Below are 16,463 nucleotides of genomic sequence, written 5' to 3'. Positions count from 1 at the left end.
TAAGGATGTTGTATGAGTGCCGATACGTTGGTGATTATTATATATACTTTTTAAATGTTTTTTATTGTGCTTTGATAATGGTGGGAATAAAGATGACGAAAGAAATAAAAAAGAGAAGGAAGGGGATTTGGTTGGTTGCTTTCTCATTTTTCTTTTCTCTTTTTTGTTTTCGTCCAAAGTAAAGATGAATAATTTTCTTTTCTTTTTTTTAGGGGGAAAGGAGGGGAGAGAAGTGTTCCTTTTTTCAGATTCCATTGGAAACATTTTGTGGTGGTTGTCCAAATTTGGTCGTTAGATTCTTGATTTTATTTTCAGGAATTCTTTTCATCGGTATAATATTGTTATACTATGTACAAATTGTGCCATAAAAAAGGATCTGTCGCTGCTGTACCTATTAATTATATTTATTAAGTTACCTGTAAGCTTGTCTATCAAACTCCATCAAGTAGAAATCTAGCCTTTCTAACTTCTCTTCCTCGGTGTAACTTAACGCAGATTCTGAGGAAGAAGAGTAAGTTCTTCCGAAAGAAAGACCACTAAATGAAGATGAATGAGATCCAGTACTGTTGGTACTATCAGAGGGGCTGCTAGTTTCTTCGATGTTAGGTACTTCGAATCGAACTAGCGATTGGCGCTGATCTATCGGATGATCAACGTTTATACTCTGTGAACTAAAAACTTAAAATAAGCCACCACAATCAGGATGGCCGCAAAACTTCATTTTGAAAATTCCCTGACCTTTCCATCACTATTTTTTATTTTGCCATTATTTTACCATTAATATTCAAAGGCCAAATTACAATCTTGTAAGATTTTTAATATAATCTTTTATAAATGGAATAAAAAAATCTTATTTAAATGTATACATTTTTAAATTGTTATTCTCAGCCTAATTTGCTAGAAAAGAGTGATTACTGTTCATTAGAATTTAAAAGAAATCAATTCATGAGACTCCAGAACAATTCAAGATAAATTCAAAAGAATTCAAATGAACTGAATTTTTTTTTTAAATTCTATTTACTTCAGTAGAATTAGACTAAATTAAGAGGAATTTAAAGTAAATTAGAAGAACTCGAAGAAATTGATAAAAAAGTGAACTGAAAATAATTTAAAAATACAAAATAAATTCATTGAATTCAGTAAGTTTGAAATCTGTTAAAATTTTTTTAAAGAATTGAATGAAAGGCCTAAGTAATACGGATAAATTACGTAATAAGAATTCTGGTTAAATTTCAAATTATTTGCAATTAATATTTTAAAAACACTTCTAATCTTTGAAAACCCACGAAAGGCCTCACTTATTGTGAATAAGTTTTTTTACAATCCATTAAAATGTTATCAAATCGTGTAAAATTCTATAAAATTGTACGATATTGCCTCAAATTGTCGAAAATATATTAAAATACCTTGAGAGCTCTTAAAATTCATAAAATCGTTGAAATCCTCGGAAATTAAAAAAAATCCTTGGAATCTTCTAAAATAAACTTTTTAAATGTCCTTAAATATTTTTAATCCTTTAAAATTCCTTCAAATTATTGAAATGAATTAAAAATACCTTGAAATCTTCTGAAATACCCTTAAATATTTTTAATAATTAGAAATCTTTGAAATTTCTGGAAACTTTTTAAAGCTCTGAAATATTCCTTAAAAGTTTTAAAAATATCATAAAATCTTTAAAATCCTTGAAAATCTTTTGAAATCCCTTAAAACTTTTCAAATCACTTAGAAATTCCTCGAAATTTTCAAAAGTACACTAAAATCTTTAAAATTCCTTGGAATCTTTCCACATACTCTAAAATATTAAAAATATTTTGAAATCAGTTGACATTTTGTAAAGCTCTTAAAAATTCATTGGTATTTTCAAAAATACACTTAAATATTTAAAATCCCTTGAAACTTTGTAAAACTCTTAAATACTACTTTCATTTTTGGTGAATATTTAAAAAATGGTTAATCCTTTGGAATGACTTCGAATTATTGAAATCTATGAAAAACCCGTGAGATATTTGAAATTAGTTGCATTTTTGTAAAGCTCTTGGAAATTCATTTGACTTTTAAAGAATACCCTTAAATATTTCAAATTCTTTAAAATCTTTTAAAATCCCTGGGGACTTTTTTAAACTCTTGAGAATTGTAATCCTTTGAAATCACTTTAAGCTATTGCAATCTATTAAAAGACCATAAGATATTTGAAACCCCTTCAATCTTATTAAATTTTTAACAAATACCTTTTGCAACTTTTGTAAATATTCCAAAATCCTTAAAATTCTTTCAAATTCCTTCAAATTATTTAAATTATATGCAGATTCTTTGAAATCTTTTAGAATATCCTGAAACCATTAAAATTTTGTAAAACCTTTGGTAAAACCTTGATATATTTGAATATCTTTCAAAACTTGAAATTTAAAAAAATTAATTATTTAAAATCCATTAAAATATGATAAACTCCCGTGAAATTCTATGAAAGTTATGATATTTCCTGAAGTCCTAGAAAATATATTCAAATACCTTGAGAGCTTTTCAAATGCCTTAAAACTATGTAAATTCTCAGAAGCATAAAAAAATCCCTTTTACTCATTTAAAATATCCTAAAACCAAAGGAATCTGCAATGTCTTTGGCATCTTTTAAAATATCCTAATACATTTAAAATCCGTTAAAACTTTTTAAAGCTCTTTAAAATTCCTTCCAAGCTTTAAAAATATGCTAAAATCTTTCAAATCCTTTGAAGTCCTGAACTTAGCCATTTTTTCAAATTTCCTGACTTTACCCTGATTTCCAGAATTTCCTGATTAACAATACTGTACAAAAATGTTATTTAATAAAATTGATAATAATTTAAAATATATAAAATTTAATTTAAATGATTAAAAATTTATTTTCCGTTTTTGATCCTTCTAAATATTAAATTTGATTAAATTATTTGTCAAAGTTTATTATTAAAGAAATAAAAATTTCATTAAATAAAAATATAAATTTTAGTCTAATTAGTCACATTACTAATATTAATATTATTCTAAAAACAGGAGATAATATAAAAATATACACTTTGAATATTTAATAAAAACTAATTCTTTTGAAAATAATTTAATTGCGTCTCTAAATGGTTGTAGGATTCCTATAAAACTAACTTTATTTGGTCCTTTTCGAATTTGAATATATCCTAATAATTTTCGTTCTAATAAAGTTAAAAAAGCTCAACTTAATAAAATTGATTAATAATTATAATAATTTATTGAATTTCGAATAATTGTTTATATTAAAGTGTTTAAGCACTAGAATTTTTGAAATTTTATCTAATAAAAAATATTCTTATTAAATATAAAAAATAAAATCTTGTTTTTATTATTAGATTCTGAATCTAAAAGTTTAATTAACTTAATTTTAATCAAATTAAATTTCTTAAGACTCAAAAGTTAAATAGTGAAGATGAAATCGTAAGAAACAACTATACAAAATTTGATGATTACTAAATCAGGAAGCCAAAAAAACTGAATTCCTACCTAAAACCACTATCAGCAGTGTCCTCATGTTTCTTCTTCGTATGCAGCATCATCAGCAATTTCCCCAGGATTAACAATTTGAGTCGATGGTGTTTGGTCATATTATACCAGAGACACATGGCCTTGACCCTTCCAGTGAATTCCGGACTCTTGTAAAGCGGATAATGACTCCCTAAGGCTTGAGAGGAAGGAAAAAGTGCTTCTGCAGCTTCTAGTCTCGCCAACAATGTTTCTACTTGTTTCAAAGCATCGATTTGAACTCGACCACAAACTTGACAATACATCGAAAGACATCCTGTACAAATTCCCAACCGTATGCTATTTGGAGTCAGAAATTTACAGGTTGATTCTTCTTCACTCGAAGCTGTAGTAGAACCACATTCGCCGAGGCTCGTGATTGGATTATACCTGTTGAAGAACATCCAAAATTGTGGTTGATTCTCAAAAATATTCATAAGTAAATCCTGCAGATTGTAACGATTTTTTTTTTTTAGTATAGAGATTTCAGAAAAAAATTTTACCCTGTTTATATGTGAAAAACTTTTTATTATATTTAAACTGCAAGAATACGACACCTAGCACGGTGTTCAGAATGTGATGTAAACCAAATTTTCGGGTACTGTAAATTTTATTATTTCTATCGTTTCTTGGACATATTTCAACAAGATTTATATCAAATTTAAGATAATCGTTAGAGCACTTTTTTATCAATTAAAATTTTTTTCATATATTTGTGAAACTATGATTTTTTAACACTTATTAATCCGTATTTACTCTCCGGACAAAATATACTAACAACCAAACATTTTAAAAATAAGTATTAATAAAATTTACGGTAACCGAAAATTTGATTTAAATCTCATTCTTGAACACGGTGCTAGTGTAATTGTTCGCGTCTTCGAGACGCATCGATAGACCTATTATTGAATCTTTCATGACCTGAAAGTACCGATTTATGAAGTTAAAAAAATGGTTTATTCTGTGTATATGAAAAAACTGTTTTGACGTATAAAATACAAGAATAATATATCTGGCCACGAGTGCATTTGTTCCCGTCTTCGAGACGTATCGATCGAACTATTGTTGCATCTTGCATGTATCACCAGTAGCAATTTACGAAGTTAAAAAAAAGTATATTTTGTTTATATGAGAAAAACTTTGTCTCATACAGGGTGACCGTTTTAATCAAACAACAAAACTCCCGGCCATTTCCCGGGTTTTCCCCTGTTCGCAAATATTTTTCCCGGACAATAAAATTTAAAAAATCGAAATATAAAGTTAAACAGTAAAAGTACAAGTAATACAAAACAAACAACAAACTAAAGCATTTAAAGTGGAACTCTTGAATTTTTAACTTTTAAAATTAAAGTTTAAAATTTTTTAAATTCAAAAGTTTTGTATTGTATTGTTTAATAATTTACACGTATAAACTGGAAGGTACTAACACTTTTCAACTGAATAATTTCAAGTTTAATGAATTTAAACTGCAAAATTCATAATTTTAAACATTCATAAATTATAGAGTTCAAAGATTTAGATTAAGTTGCAAAAATATAAATCCAGGTTAACATTTTCAATACTCTAAATTAAAGAATAAATCAATGAACTTCAAAAATTGTCAAAATTATATTATTTAGTTATTTTAGGCCAATAAATATTTTTAAAATTACATTTTTTTAACTTAAAAGTTCTTACATTAGAATTTAAACTATTTTTATTTTAAATAGTTTAAGCATCCTTGAAAAACTTTTAAATTGTATTTCAAAATCTTGAGAAATCTAGAAGTAGTTTTAAATTTTTTCAAATTTAGCTTTATTTTTGAAATTTTTTCAAAACATGTCAATAACTTTAAAAATTAATTGGATTTGTCCTACAAATTTTAGAAAATCCTGCGAATTAAAAAAATGTCCTTAAAATTTGGATTTCTAAATAACAATTGAACACTTATTATTTTTAGAAACAATTAGAGTAATTTTGAGAGATATTTAGAAGTTTACCGAAAAAATTTGGTTATTCGTAACGAAATTTCGGTGCAAATACGCAAAACCGGATTTATAACAAAATGTAGATTTTTGCAGTTTACAAAAAATTTAGAGGCTTTTTAAGAATTGTGAAAGGCTTCAAACGAATAAAAACATTTTCTTAAAATTCCTAGGAAAGTGAAAATGATTTTTCATTTTGAAAAATTATTTTAACAGAATATTCAAAAAGATTTAAAGAGAATTTAAATATTATTAAAAACGACACAGGAAGACTTTAAGGATTTTTTTTTACTTTTAAAGATTTTCTAAAAATTGAAGGAAAATTTTTATTCAGTTTAAAATATGTTTAGAATTGCTGAAAATTTTGTTCAAAAATTTCGTTTAAATTACTTGATATCATTTTAAGTTTTTAATTAATTTTGAATCTTTTTGAAACTTCTAAATATCTCTTAAAATTACTCAAAATTTTCTAAAAATAATACGTGTTCAATTATTATTTATACCTCAAAATTCAACAATTTCGCTTTGCAAATTAAACATTTTATTAAGTAGAACAATAAAAATTTTAACGTTGAAATGTTAAAAGCTTTTTGAAATTTTAACAATTCAAAGCTTTCTATGTCAAATATTTAAGTTTCAAATTGTTTACTTCTTCTTCGTAATCAAAAATTTTTTAAACTAAATGCGTTAAAAATCGAATAATTCTGACTGAAACAATATTTTCAATTTAACAAAAGCCTTTAATCAAATTTTATCAAATCAATTATTTTACAGTTTTTAATACTTAAAGTACCGATCCATTTTAAAAATTATTTATTCATATTTACAGTTGATAAAATAAAACTGTTTTCTGTCAAAAAATTGCGACTTTAAGCTTTTTAATTTTTATTTGTTTAAGTCTTCAAGACTGCACGTTAAAATTCTTTAAATTAAAAATGTAAAATAGAGAATTTTCAACTAATTCAACTAATTATTTAAAAAACTGTTGAAATCGAACTTGAACAGATCTTTTTTCTGAAAATTTATAAAATTCCCGGTCAAGAAATAAATTCACTGTCATGTCCCGGTTTTTCCCGGTTTAGAAAATTCCCGGTCATTTCCCGGTTTCCCGGTACAGCGGCCACCCTGTCATATTAAGAATAATACTGCACTGTATCTGTCATGTTTGTTTGCGTCTTCGAAACATGTCGAATGATCTATTAACGCACCTTTCATGACCTCTTATGATCTAGCAACACCAATTTATCATTTTAAAGAATATAATGTTTATCCTCTTAATGTGAGGAAATTTTTTTTTAATATTGGGAAGACACAGTAATGCATATGATATATTTTTTCGCGTCTTCGAGACGCATCGATTGTCCAATTGACGGACCTTTTATGACCTACAATAACCTACTAACATTGTTTAATTTTTTTTTAATATAACGTTTTAAAATTTCTTAACAAAATTATTTACCTTCTTTATAGAAGGCTTTTCTACATTCAGAATAAAACAGTACTATATTTGATGTAATTTTTCGCGTTTTCGAGAAGCGTACATTGATAAATTGTTCCTATGAAGAAAACTTTTGGTTTAATTTGAAATATAACCCTACTGTAAGCTAAAAAATTGTTCATTGTAACAGAACACATTGATTGACCTTTTTATGTGCTCTCTGATTTTGTAAAAATAAGATTTTGGTAAGACAAAAACATAAGCTTAAAAAATATTGAAAGCATTCATTTTTTTCTCTTGTTCGAGAAAACCGTCCCTCTATGAGGAAGCCTTATTTGATATCAATGAGAAAGCAAAATACTAAAAAATGAACACAAATAAACACACTGATAGTGAATACAACCATAGTACTTCGCAGTTTTTAAATTTAATTTTGTTTAATTCAGCATTTTTTCATGCTTTGATTTCGGTGCACAAAATTATTCATGAAGAAAACCAATTTCATTTTTATCTTAAATGTGCGTTCAGATTTTTTAATTCCGAAATCTAGGCCTCGGACTTACTTTAGAGATAGAAAATAGTATAAATAGTATCACAAATTAAAAAAAATAGTGCCATTGTATTTTTTTAGTATTAAAAATTAAATTCAATGATTATTTAAAATTTCATTATTTATTCTGTCAAAATTCTTATTCATACCGAATTTTATACTTAAATTCGAACTGAATTAATAGAAATCAATAAGAAAATCCAACTATTCTTGATTGAAAATTCATTATTTTCGATTTAAAAGTCTGTTATTAAATATTGAGTTAAGAATTCATGTTTTTATTATTTAAATTTACTATTTGATTCAAAATCGAATTATTTGGTTCATAAGTGAAAAATTTGGTTGAACATTAATTTTTTTTAGTTCACCTCTTTATATAGAAATTTGATCTTTTTTAGTTGAAATTATCTGGCTAAAAGCTAATCTGTGTCGGTTAAAAAGTTGTATTTTCAGCTAGAAAATTCAACAATTTGGTGAAAGATTTAAATACTTCGTTGAAAATTTGTGTATTTTGTTGAAAACTCGTATTTTTTTGTCGAAAATAATATTTTGGTTTAAAATGCAACTGTTCGATTGAAAATTAATCTGTTTTAGTTAAAGTTTCCAGTATTTTCTTAAAAAATTGCCTTTACTGACTAAATAAAACTTTTTGTTATTTTATATTTAAATATTAATTTTTTGAAATATTAACTATTACATTTTTTGTTAACGTTTATTTTTCTTAGTTGAAAAATTAGATACTTGCTTGAAAGTTAAACTACTTTCTTAAAAGTTCATTTTTTAGTTAAAGATTCATATTTTGAGTTGAAAATTCTTTTTTTTTGTTTGCTTCAAAATTCATTTTCTTAACTAAAAATTTATTTATTTTGTTGAAAATTTAACAATTTGGTATCAAATTCAACTATTTGTTACCAAAGTAAACTGTTTTGTAGAAAATTATTTGTTCTTTTTTTAATTGAAAATAAATTATCAATAAAATTTGAACCGTAATCATATCCATGCTTCAAACTATTTAGTGGGAAATTTATGTAATTTGTTTAAAATTCATCTTTTTGACAAGTAGATTAAAAAAAGAACAAATTGCCAATAAAAAAAATTATTAAAAAAAAACAGAAAAGTTCAATTTTCAACCAAAGTCGAGTCTTCAAAGTCGAGTTTCAACCAAAGTTGAGTCCTCAACGAAGACAAATTATTCATCTTCAGCTTAACAATTGTTTTTTTAACAGCAAATGATTAAATTTTTACCCTAAAAGATATTAATTTTAAACAAAAAAGGCAATTAACAACGAAACAGTTGCATTTTTAATCAAAAAGATGAATTTTATACTAAAAGAGATGAATTTTCAAGAAAAAACTTGAAGTTTTAAAATAAAAAGTCGAATGTTTTTGAAAAAATCTGATTTTTTATCCCGAAAAGATCAATTCAACAAAGAAAAATAAATGATCGACAAAATTCCTGAATTTTCAAGGAAACAAAAAATTATTTTTAATCAAGAATCATAAATTATATCAACCAATTAGATGAATTTTCAAGAAAGAGAGACTGCAACTAAAAACTTTTTCATTGGAGCCAAACATTTACATTTTCAAGTCAAAAAGATCACTTTTCTACAAAAAAATACTTTTTAACAAAATAGGTTAATTTTCAATAAAATAAAAAAAGTACAAGCCAAATAATACAATTTTTAATAACAAAAAATATTTCTGAAACTTACAAAAAAAAAAGATTTGGATTTTCTTTTAGGGTTCTAATAATTTATTTTGCAGTTAAGTATTTAAGAGAAAAAGAGGAATTCTTTAAAAAGAGAAAATACGGAAAAGAGTGTGAAGTTTGATATTAAAAAGCATTTTTATGCTATAGATTACGATAGATTTCATGCATAGATAAAATATATTTTCATTTTTTTCAATCAAATTGAAAATTAGATGGAATAAAGTGACTAAAGTGGCCTTTCCTTTAAAAAAAGTGTCTATAGTAACTTTTTCTTTAAACAATGATCAACTTTGCATACCTATATTCGATTATTTCTGTGAGTAGTGGACCAACAGCTTCGCGCTGTTTACAAAGATATTCATCCTGAGCCATTGGACTTCTATCAGCTTTGTGTGCCTGTAATTCCAGCCAGATTAAATCCTTCAACTCATTTTGCCATCTTGTTTCCTCTCTGCTCATCTGTCGATGGCAATTGCTACGTTCTTTGTCTGTACTGCCCTAAAAAAATAATCAGAGAATTTAAATGGAAAAGTTATAAACAAGGTGACAGTAAAACTTTATTTTCAATATTACCTAATTTTTTACTGACCAAATGTTTATTTTCCTAATTATTAATATTGAAAGACCAGAATCTTAATCTAGTAACATTTTCAACACAGGAATCTTTTATAAACGGAATAAAATAATGTCAGATTATAATTGTTGAAATTTTAAATGCATTTATTTCATTCAAAAAAGATGATTTTTCTACCATAAAAAATAAATCTTCAATTGAAAAGGGTGAAATTTAAAAAAAGAGTTAAATTTTCAACCAAACAGTAGAATTTCGAACGAAACTGTTGAATTATCAACCAGCAAAGAAGATTTTTCAACAAAATTGTCGAATTTTCAAACAAAAAGATTAAACTTCAACCAAAAACAGTTACATTTTCAACCAAGTAATTAAATTTTCTAGAAGGTAGTTAAATTTCGAACAAAAAAGTTTAATTTTCAATCGAGAATTTTCTGTCAAAATAGACGAATGTTCAACAAAACAGTTGAATATCCAACAAAAAAAAGATTTGGTTAAAAATACTTGAATTTTCAACAAAATACTCGAATTTTGAACCAAATACTATAATTTTCTACCTGAACCAAATACTATAATTTTCTACCTATGAAATGAATTTTCAACCAAATAGTCGAATTTTCAAACAAACATGATTCAACTTCAACCAAAAACAGTTGCATTTTCAACCAAGTAATCAAATTTTCTAGAACAAAGTTGAATTTTAAACAAAAAAAGATTTATTTTCAATCGAAAATGAAGAATTTTCTGTCCAAAAAGACGAATGTTCCACAAAACAGTTGAATATCAGAGAACAAAATATTTTGATAAAAATACTTGAATTTTTAACAAAATAATTAAATTTTCAACAAAATAATTCAATTTTTAATTAGATACTAGAATTTTCTACCTACAAAATGAATTTTCAACCAAAGAGTCAGATTTTCAAACAAACATGATTCAACTTCAACCAAAAACAGTTGCATTTTCAACCAACTAGTTTAATTTATTTTTCAAGCAAAAAGGTTGCATGTTTCAGAAAACAGTTACCTCTTAAATGCGAAAGGATGAATTTTTAACAAAAAAATTAAGTTTCAATCTAGAAAGATAAATTTTAAACAACAATTAAAGGTAATTTTTAATCCAACAGTTGCATTTACAACGAAACAGTTGACTATAGGAGCCAAATGTATGATATTTATTATATATTATATGTTTATTCTACTTTAGTTTCAGAAAAATATTACAACTTTGAACCAAATGATCGAATTTTTCATTCGAAAAAAATAAACTTCAACCAAAAACAATTAAATTTTTAATAAATAGTTAAATTTGAAAGCCAGAATACGAATTTTTTTTAGATAATAGTTACATTTTCAACAAAAAGATGAATTGAACCAGTTGAATATTCAACAAAAACAAATATTTTTATCAAAATACTTGAATTTTGAACACAATAATTAAATTTGCAACAATATACTCGAATTTTTAACCAAATATTAGAATTTTCTACCGAACAGATGAATTTTCAACAAAAAAATTAAGTTTCAATCTAAAAAGGTGAATTTTCAATAACAATTTAAGAACATTCTTAATGAAACAGTTACATTTACAACGAAACAGTTGACCTTGGAAGCAAAATTTATTATATTTATTATATATTTATTCTATTTTATTTTCAGCAAAATTGTACAACTTTTAACCAAATGATTGAATCTTGAGCCAAATGATCGAATTTTTCATTCGTAAAAAATAAACTTCAACCAAAAACAGTTGCACTTCAAATAAATTTTTTAATTTGAAAGCCAAAACACGAATTGTTTTAGATAACAGTTACATTTCGAACAAAAAGATGAATTGACAGTGAAAAATGTAATTGTTGACATTTCAACAAGAACAAAAAAAGAATTTGCACAAAAGTACATAGTTAAACCGACCAAAGAATTGAATTTTACACTTACAAAGATGAATTCTTAACAAAAAAATGTACCAGTTGCATTTTTAACAGACAAAGATGAATTTTCAACCAAAAACATACACTTTCTATCAAAAAAACGAAGTTTGAGCCAACTAGGAATGAAAAAATACATTGAAAAGTTAAATTTGTACTAAAAAATATTAATTTTCCAAAAAAACAATTTTCATCAAAAATAGTCAAATTTTTAACCGAAGAGATGAATTTTCAACTAAAATTATAAATTATTTAAACAAAAAGACCAATGTTCATAAAATAAAGATTTTTTAGTCAATACAGAAAAAAAGTTTATCCAAATTTTGTAACTTTCCAGCAAAAAGAAGAATTTTCTGTAAAACAATAGAATTATCAACCTGAAAAAATTAATTTACAACAAACAAGTTAATTTTCAATTAAACAGTTGAAGTTTTAGCCAAAACAGAGGGAATTTTTAACCAAGAATATCATTTTTTTTAAATATATATTTTTTCTACCGGAAATTGAATAATTCAATTTTCAGTTAACAAAAAAATTTATTACAAAAAATGAATTTTTTACAAAATATTTCAATTTCAGCCAAAGAAACGAACCATCAGAAAAAAAATTAACAAAGATCTAGTTTGAACATAATAGTTAAACTTTACAGCAAAAAAACACGAACTTTCCACCATTGTTAAATTTCACCCAAAAAAAGGAATGTCAACAAAATAGTCGAATTTTCAACCAAATAGTAGGATTTCTAACCAAATTTTTGAATAATCAGCCTACAAAGATGACTTTTCAACTAAAAGGTCCAATTTTAAAACAAAAAGATTAAACTTCAATTAAAAACAGTTGCATTTTAAACCAAATAAATAAATTTTCTAGAAGGTAGTAGAATTTTAAACAAAGAAAATTATTTTTCAATAAAAAAAAAAAGAATTTTCACAAAAGTACACAGTTAAACCAACCAAAGAATTGAATGTTACACTCAACAAGATGAATTTTTTAAAATAATGTACCAGTTGCGTTTTTAACAAACAAAGCTGAATTTTTAACCAAAAACATTGATTTTCTATTAAAAAAACAAAGTTTTAGCAAAATAGGAATGAAAAAATATATTGAAAAGTTAAATTTATAGTAAAAAATATTAATTTTCCAAAAAACCAATTTTCATCAAAAATAGTCAAATTTTTAACCGAAGAGATGAATTTTCAACTAAAATTATAAATTATTTAAACAAAAAGATCAATGTTCATAAAATAAAGATTTTTTAGTCAATAAAGAAAAAAAGTTTATCCAAATCTCTTAACTTTCTAGCAAAAAGAAGAATTTTCTGTAAAACAATAGAATTTTCAACCTGAAAATATTAATTTACAACAAACAAGTTAATTTTCAATTAAACAGTTGAAGATTTAGCCTAAACAGAGGGAATTTTTGACCAAGAATATTATTTTTTTTAAATATATATTTTTTCTACCGGAAATTGAATAATTCAATTTTCAGTCAACAAAAAAATTTATTGCAAAAACCGAATTTTTTCCAAAATATTTCAATTTCAGCCAAAGAAATAAACCATCAGAAAAAAAATTAACAAAGTAGTTCAAATTTTACACAAGTGGTTAAATTTTAAATTAACAAAGATCTAGTTTGAACATAATAGTTAAACTTTACAGCAAAAATAAAACACGAACTTTCAACCATTATTAAATTTCACCCAAAAATAGGAATGTCAACAAAATAGTTAAATTTCAACCAAAGAAAATTAATTTTTAACCTAATACATACTTGCATTTTGAACCAACAAGATGAATTTTTAAAGCAAAAACACTCATTTAAAAAAAGTTGAATTTTCAACCAAGGAAGATATTAGTTAAATTTTCCCCTCCAATAAATGAATTTTCAACAAAACAGTTGAGTTTTTAACCAAAATTGTGAAATTTTCAACCAAATAATAAAATTTCTAACTAAAAAATTAATAGTCAGGTGAAAATAAGTGAAAAATTAGAAATACATGGGAAACAAATTACTGTCAAGAATATTATATCAGGATGATTACAAAACTTCCTTTTCAAAATTCCCTAATTTTTCAATTTCATTCGTTTCATCAGTTTCTGCACAAACTATTTTTTTATATATAATTACTTTTCTGGTGCGTATTTTGTAACCAAAATCGCATCAAATCACTATTTCGTCAAACAGAGAATGCTATTTTATATATAAAAAAAAAACTAATATGAAAATCAAAAAAGACGGGCTTTATTTGTAATTATCAGCGTGCCTCGCACCGGCAACATACGTATGTTGTCGGTGCAAGGCCCAAATCTATTTTTTTCGTTTGATCTCACCAGTCTTATCAAAAAAGAAAAGGTATCATGGAATATCTCTCTTTCCCTGACACTCTGAGTCTTAGGAGAATGAAGAATAGGCTCTGTTTCGATCGCCTTAAGCAAATCATTGTCTTGGGATTCACTGAACTTTTCCTCCACATCGACCGGTTTTGAGCACAGACTTCGAAATCTATTTCTGGTCTCAATCTGTGAAGGGAAAAAGATAGCTGATTCTTTTGAACTAAAGCCAAGAGCCAATCTGATGGAAAGAAGGTCAAGTTTTGCGAATTATTATTACCTTAATATTATTAGGCGTGGCGGGCATTGGTTCGTTTCTCCCCAACTGGGCGTAGGAACCAGCAGCTGCTATATCAAGTTTCAAATCCTTATCAAACCCTCGAAGTAATTTCAAACACCTTTTGGTTTTCCGACATCCTTCTTTGACCAAATCTTTGTTATTTTCATTCTCTCGAGCTTTATCAGCCTTATCACACATTTCGTTGAAGATTATTGCATCCAAACTTCTTTGCTGACTTAATGTTGGATTTAAGGTTTTATTTAACACCTTTTCGCATTTAGCAAGTCTGAAATCGAAGAAAGTTTGTATTAGGATGGATTTTTGTGTATGATTTTTGGCAGAAATTCGAGTGTGCTTGAAAAGATTGAACTCTTACATCTTGCATTCGCGATGCTTCTTCCGATGATGCCTTCGAGACTGGTGAGGTTTTGGTTCCTTTTCGTCACCAAATTCGCTCATTTTCTGCGATGATTTGGTTGGTTTGAGCAAAGAATTAGACTGTTTACTGCAAATCGATTTTTTCTATTTTATCTGGGTGTCTTTAAAAATGCGAGTCAAGAATAAATAAATTTAAATTTTCCAGCTTATTGAAACTTTTAGAACTTAATAGATTTAAATTTTATATAATCAAAACTAACGCATCCAAAGCGAATCAATATTCTAAATTTGCAGTGTCAGGGTTCCGCGTTCAGATCGCAAATATATATCAAGGAAATAGTATAGAATTTCGAAAAAAAATTTACAAAAAGTCAAATCAAAGATTTAAAGATGTCGAAAAAAATCTGTGAAGACACTAAATGACTGAAACAATAACTTTATAATTTTTTTTACACTTGTCAACTTGGATTATTTCCAGATGGGAGAAGTTTATAATTTAAATTAATTTTTAACTTCAGAAAAATCCCGTTTAATTATTTTCAATTTAAAATTACTTAGCAATTAAGGCTTTAAATTTGAGACTGTATAGTTTGAATGTGAAATTATTAACTTTTTAGTCATTCAGACTTCACAGCACCAAATGCTCGCGAAACAGGTGAAATAGGGTGACTGTTCACGAAGATAAAGACATAAATTCTTTTAAATAAAATTAATATAGGTATATTATTGAATTCAGTAAGAAAAGCATCAAATTCCTAAGATTTCAAGTCAAAATATATTTGCGATTTCAAAAAAGTACTTGAATTTTCAACTAGAAGAGACAAATTTTCAAGTTGAAAAGTCGAAAAAGATTAATTTTCAACCAAGTAATTGAGCGTAGAAAAATAATAATTCTCAACCATTCAAATACATTTACAATCAAATAAATCCAAACTTTTAAGCAAAATAGACGCATTTTTAATCAAGTACTTAATGTTTTTGCAGAAAGATTAATTACCAACCAAATAGTTGAATTAAAAAAATGTCAAGCAAAAAAAGCGAGCTTGTTAGAAGACAGTTAAATTTTTAAATGAAAGTTTATTTCCAAATAAGAAAGATGACTTTTCCACCATGAAGGATGCATTTTTATTCCATAAGGAAGAATTTTCTAGGGGAATGTTACAAAAAACAGTCGAATTTCCAAATACAAGAGATTAAACCTCAACCAAAAACAGTTGTATTTTCAACCAAAATGTGAAGTTTCAAGCTAAAAAAATGAATTTGTTAAAAGACAGTTGAATTATCAGACTAAAAAGTTGAATTTTTAACAAATAGATCGTTTCAACGAAGGAAAATGACTTTGTAACCAAATAGTTGATTCTTCAAAAAACTTATTTTTAACCAAACATTTGCATTTAGAATGAAATAGTTGAACTGACATCAGAAAAGATGAATTTCCATGCAAGAAAAAATTGATTTTTTAGAAGACAGTTCATTTTTCAACAGAAAAATTAATTTTAAACCAAAAAAAGACTTTTCTACCATAAAAATAAAATGTTTCATCCAAGAGGATGAATTTTTTGTCCAAAAAGGCGAATTTTCAATAAAATAGTTAAATTTTAAAACAAAAAAAATTAATTTTGAACCAAAGAATTACATTTTTAAACAAACAATCGACTTTTTAACTAAAAAGAATGAACTATCCACAAAAATTATTTGATTTTCCTATTGGGTTCTTGTAATTCAGTTTGCACTTGAGTGAAAAAACGAGAAAGGCAAGTTTCTTGAAAATAGGGAAAAAATATAATTTCTT

At 25.7% G+C, this 16,463-nt stretch overlaps 1 protein-coding gene across 2 annotated transcripts in view; it reads right to left on the bottom strand.

Moving 5' to 3' along the window:
• The window catches only part of LOC117168926 (mitogen-activated protein kinase kinase kinase 4), a 49,186-nt gene that overhangs the window by 26,480 nt on the left and 6,243 nt on the right, over positions 1-16,463 (bottom strand). For both annotated transcript variants that reach the window (XM_033354897.1, XM_033354896.1), the window contains exons 2-7: positions 14,670-14,798; positions 14,294-14,579; positions 14,014-14,202; positions 9,484-9,683; positions 3,502-3,909; positions 417-671 (exon numbers count right to left, since the gene is read on the bottom strand). In XM_033354897.1, the coding sequence (XP_033210788.1) occupies positions 417-671; positions 3,502-3,909; positions 9,484-9,683; positions 14,014-14,202; positions 14,294-14,579; positions 14,670-14,752 (1,421 nt within the window). In that variant the 5' untranslated portion in view covers positions 14,753-14,798. The remainder of the gene's footprint in view (positions 1-416; positions 672-3,501; positions 3,910-9,483; positions 9,684-14,013; positions 14,203-14,293; positions 14,580-14,669; positions 14,799-16,463) is intronic.

Source organism: Belonocnema kinseyi, chromosome 3, assembly GCF_010883055.1.
Source record: "Belonocnema kinseyi isolate 2016_QV_RU_SX_M_011 chromosome 3, B_treatae_v1, whole genome shotgun sequence".
NCBI lineage: Eukaryota > Metazoa > Arthropoda > Insecta > Hymenoptera > Cynipidae > Belonocnema > Belonocnema kinseyi.
This window is presented reverse-complemented; position numbering and strand designations above follow the sequence as displayed.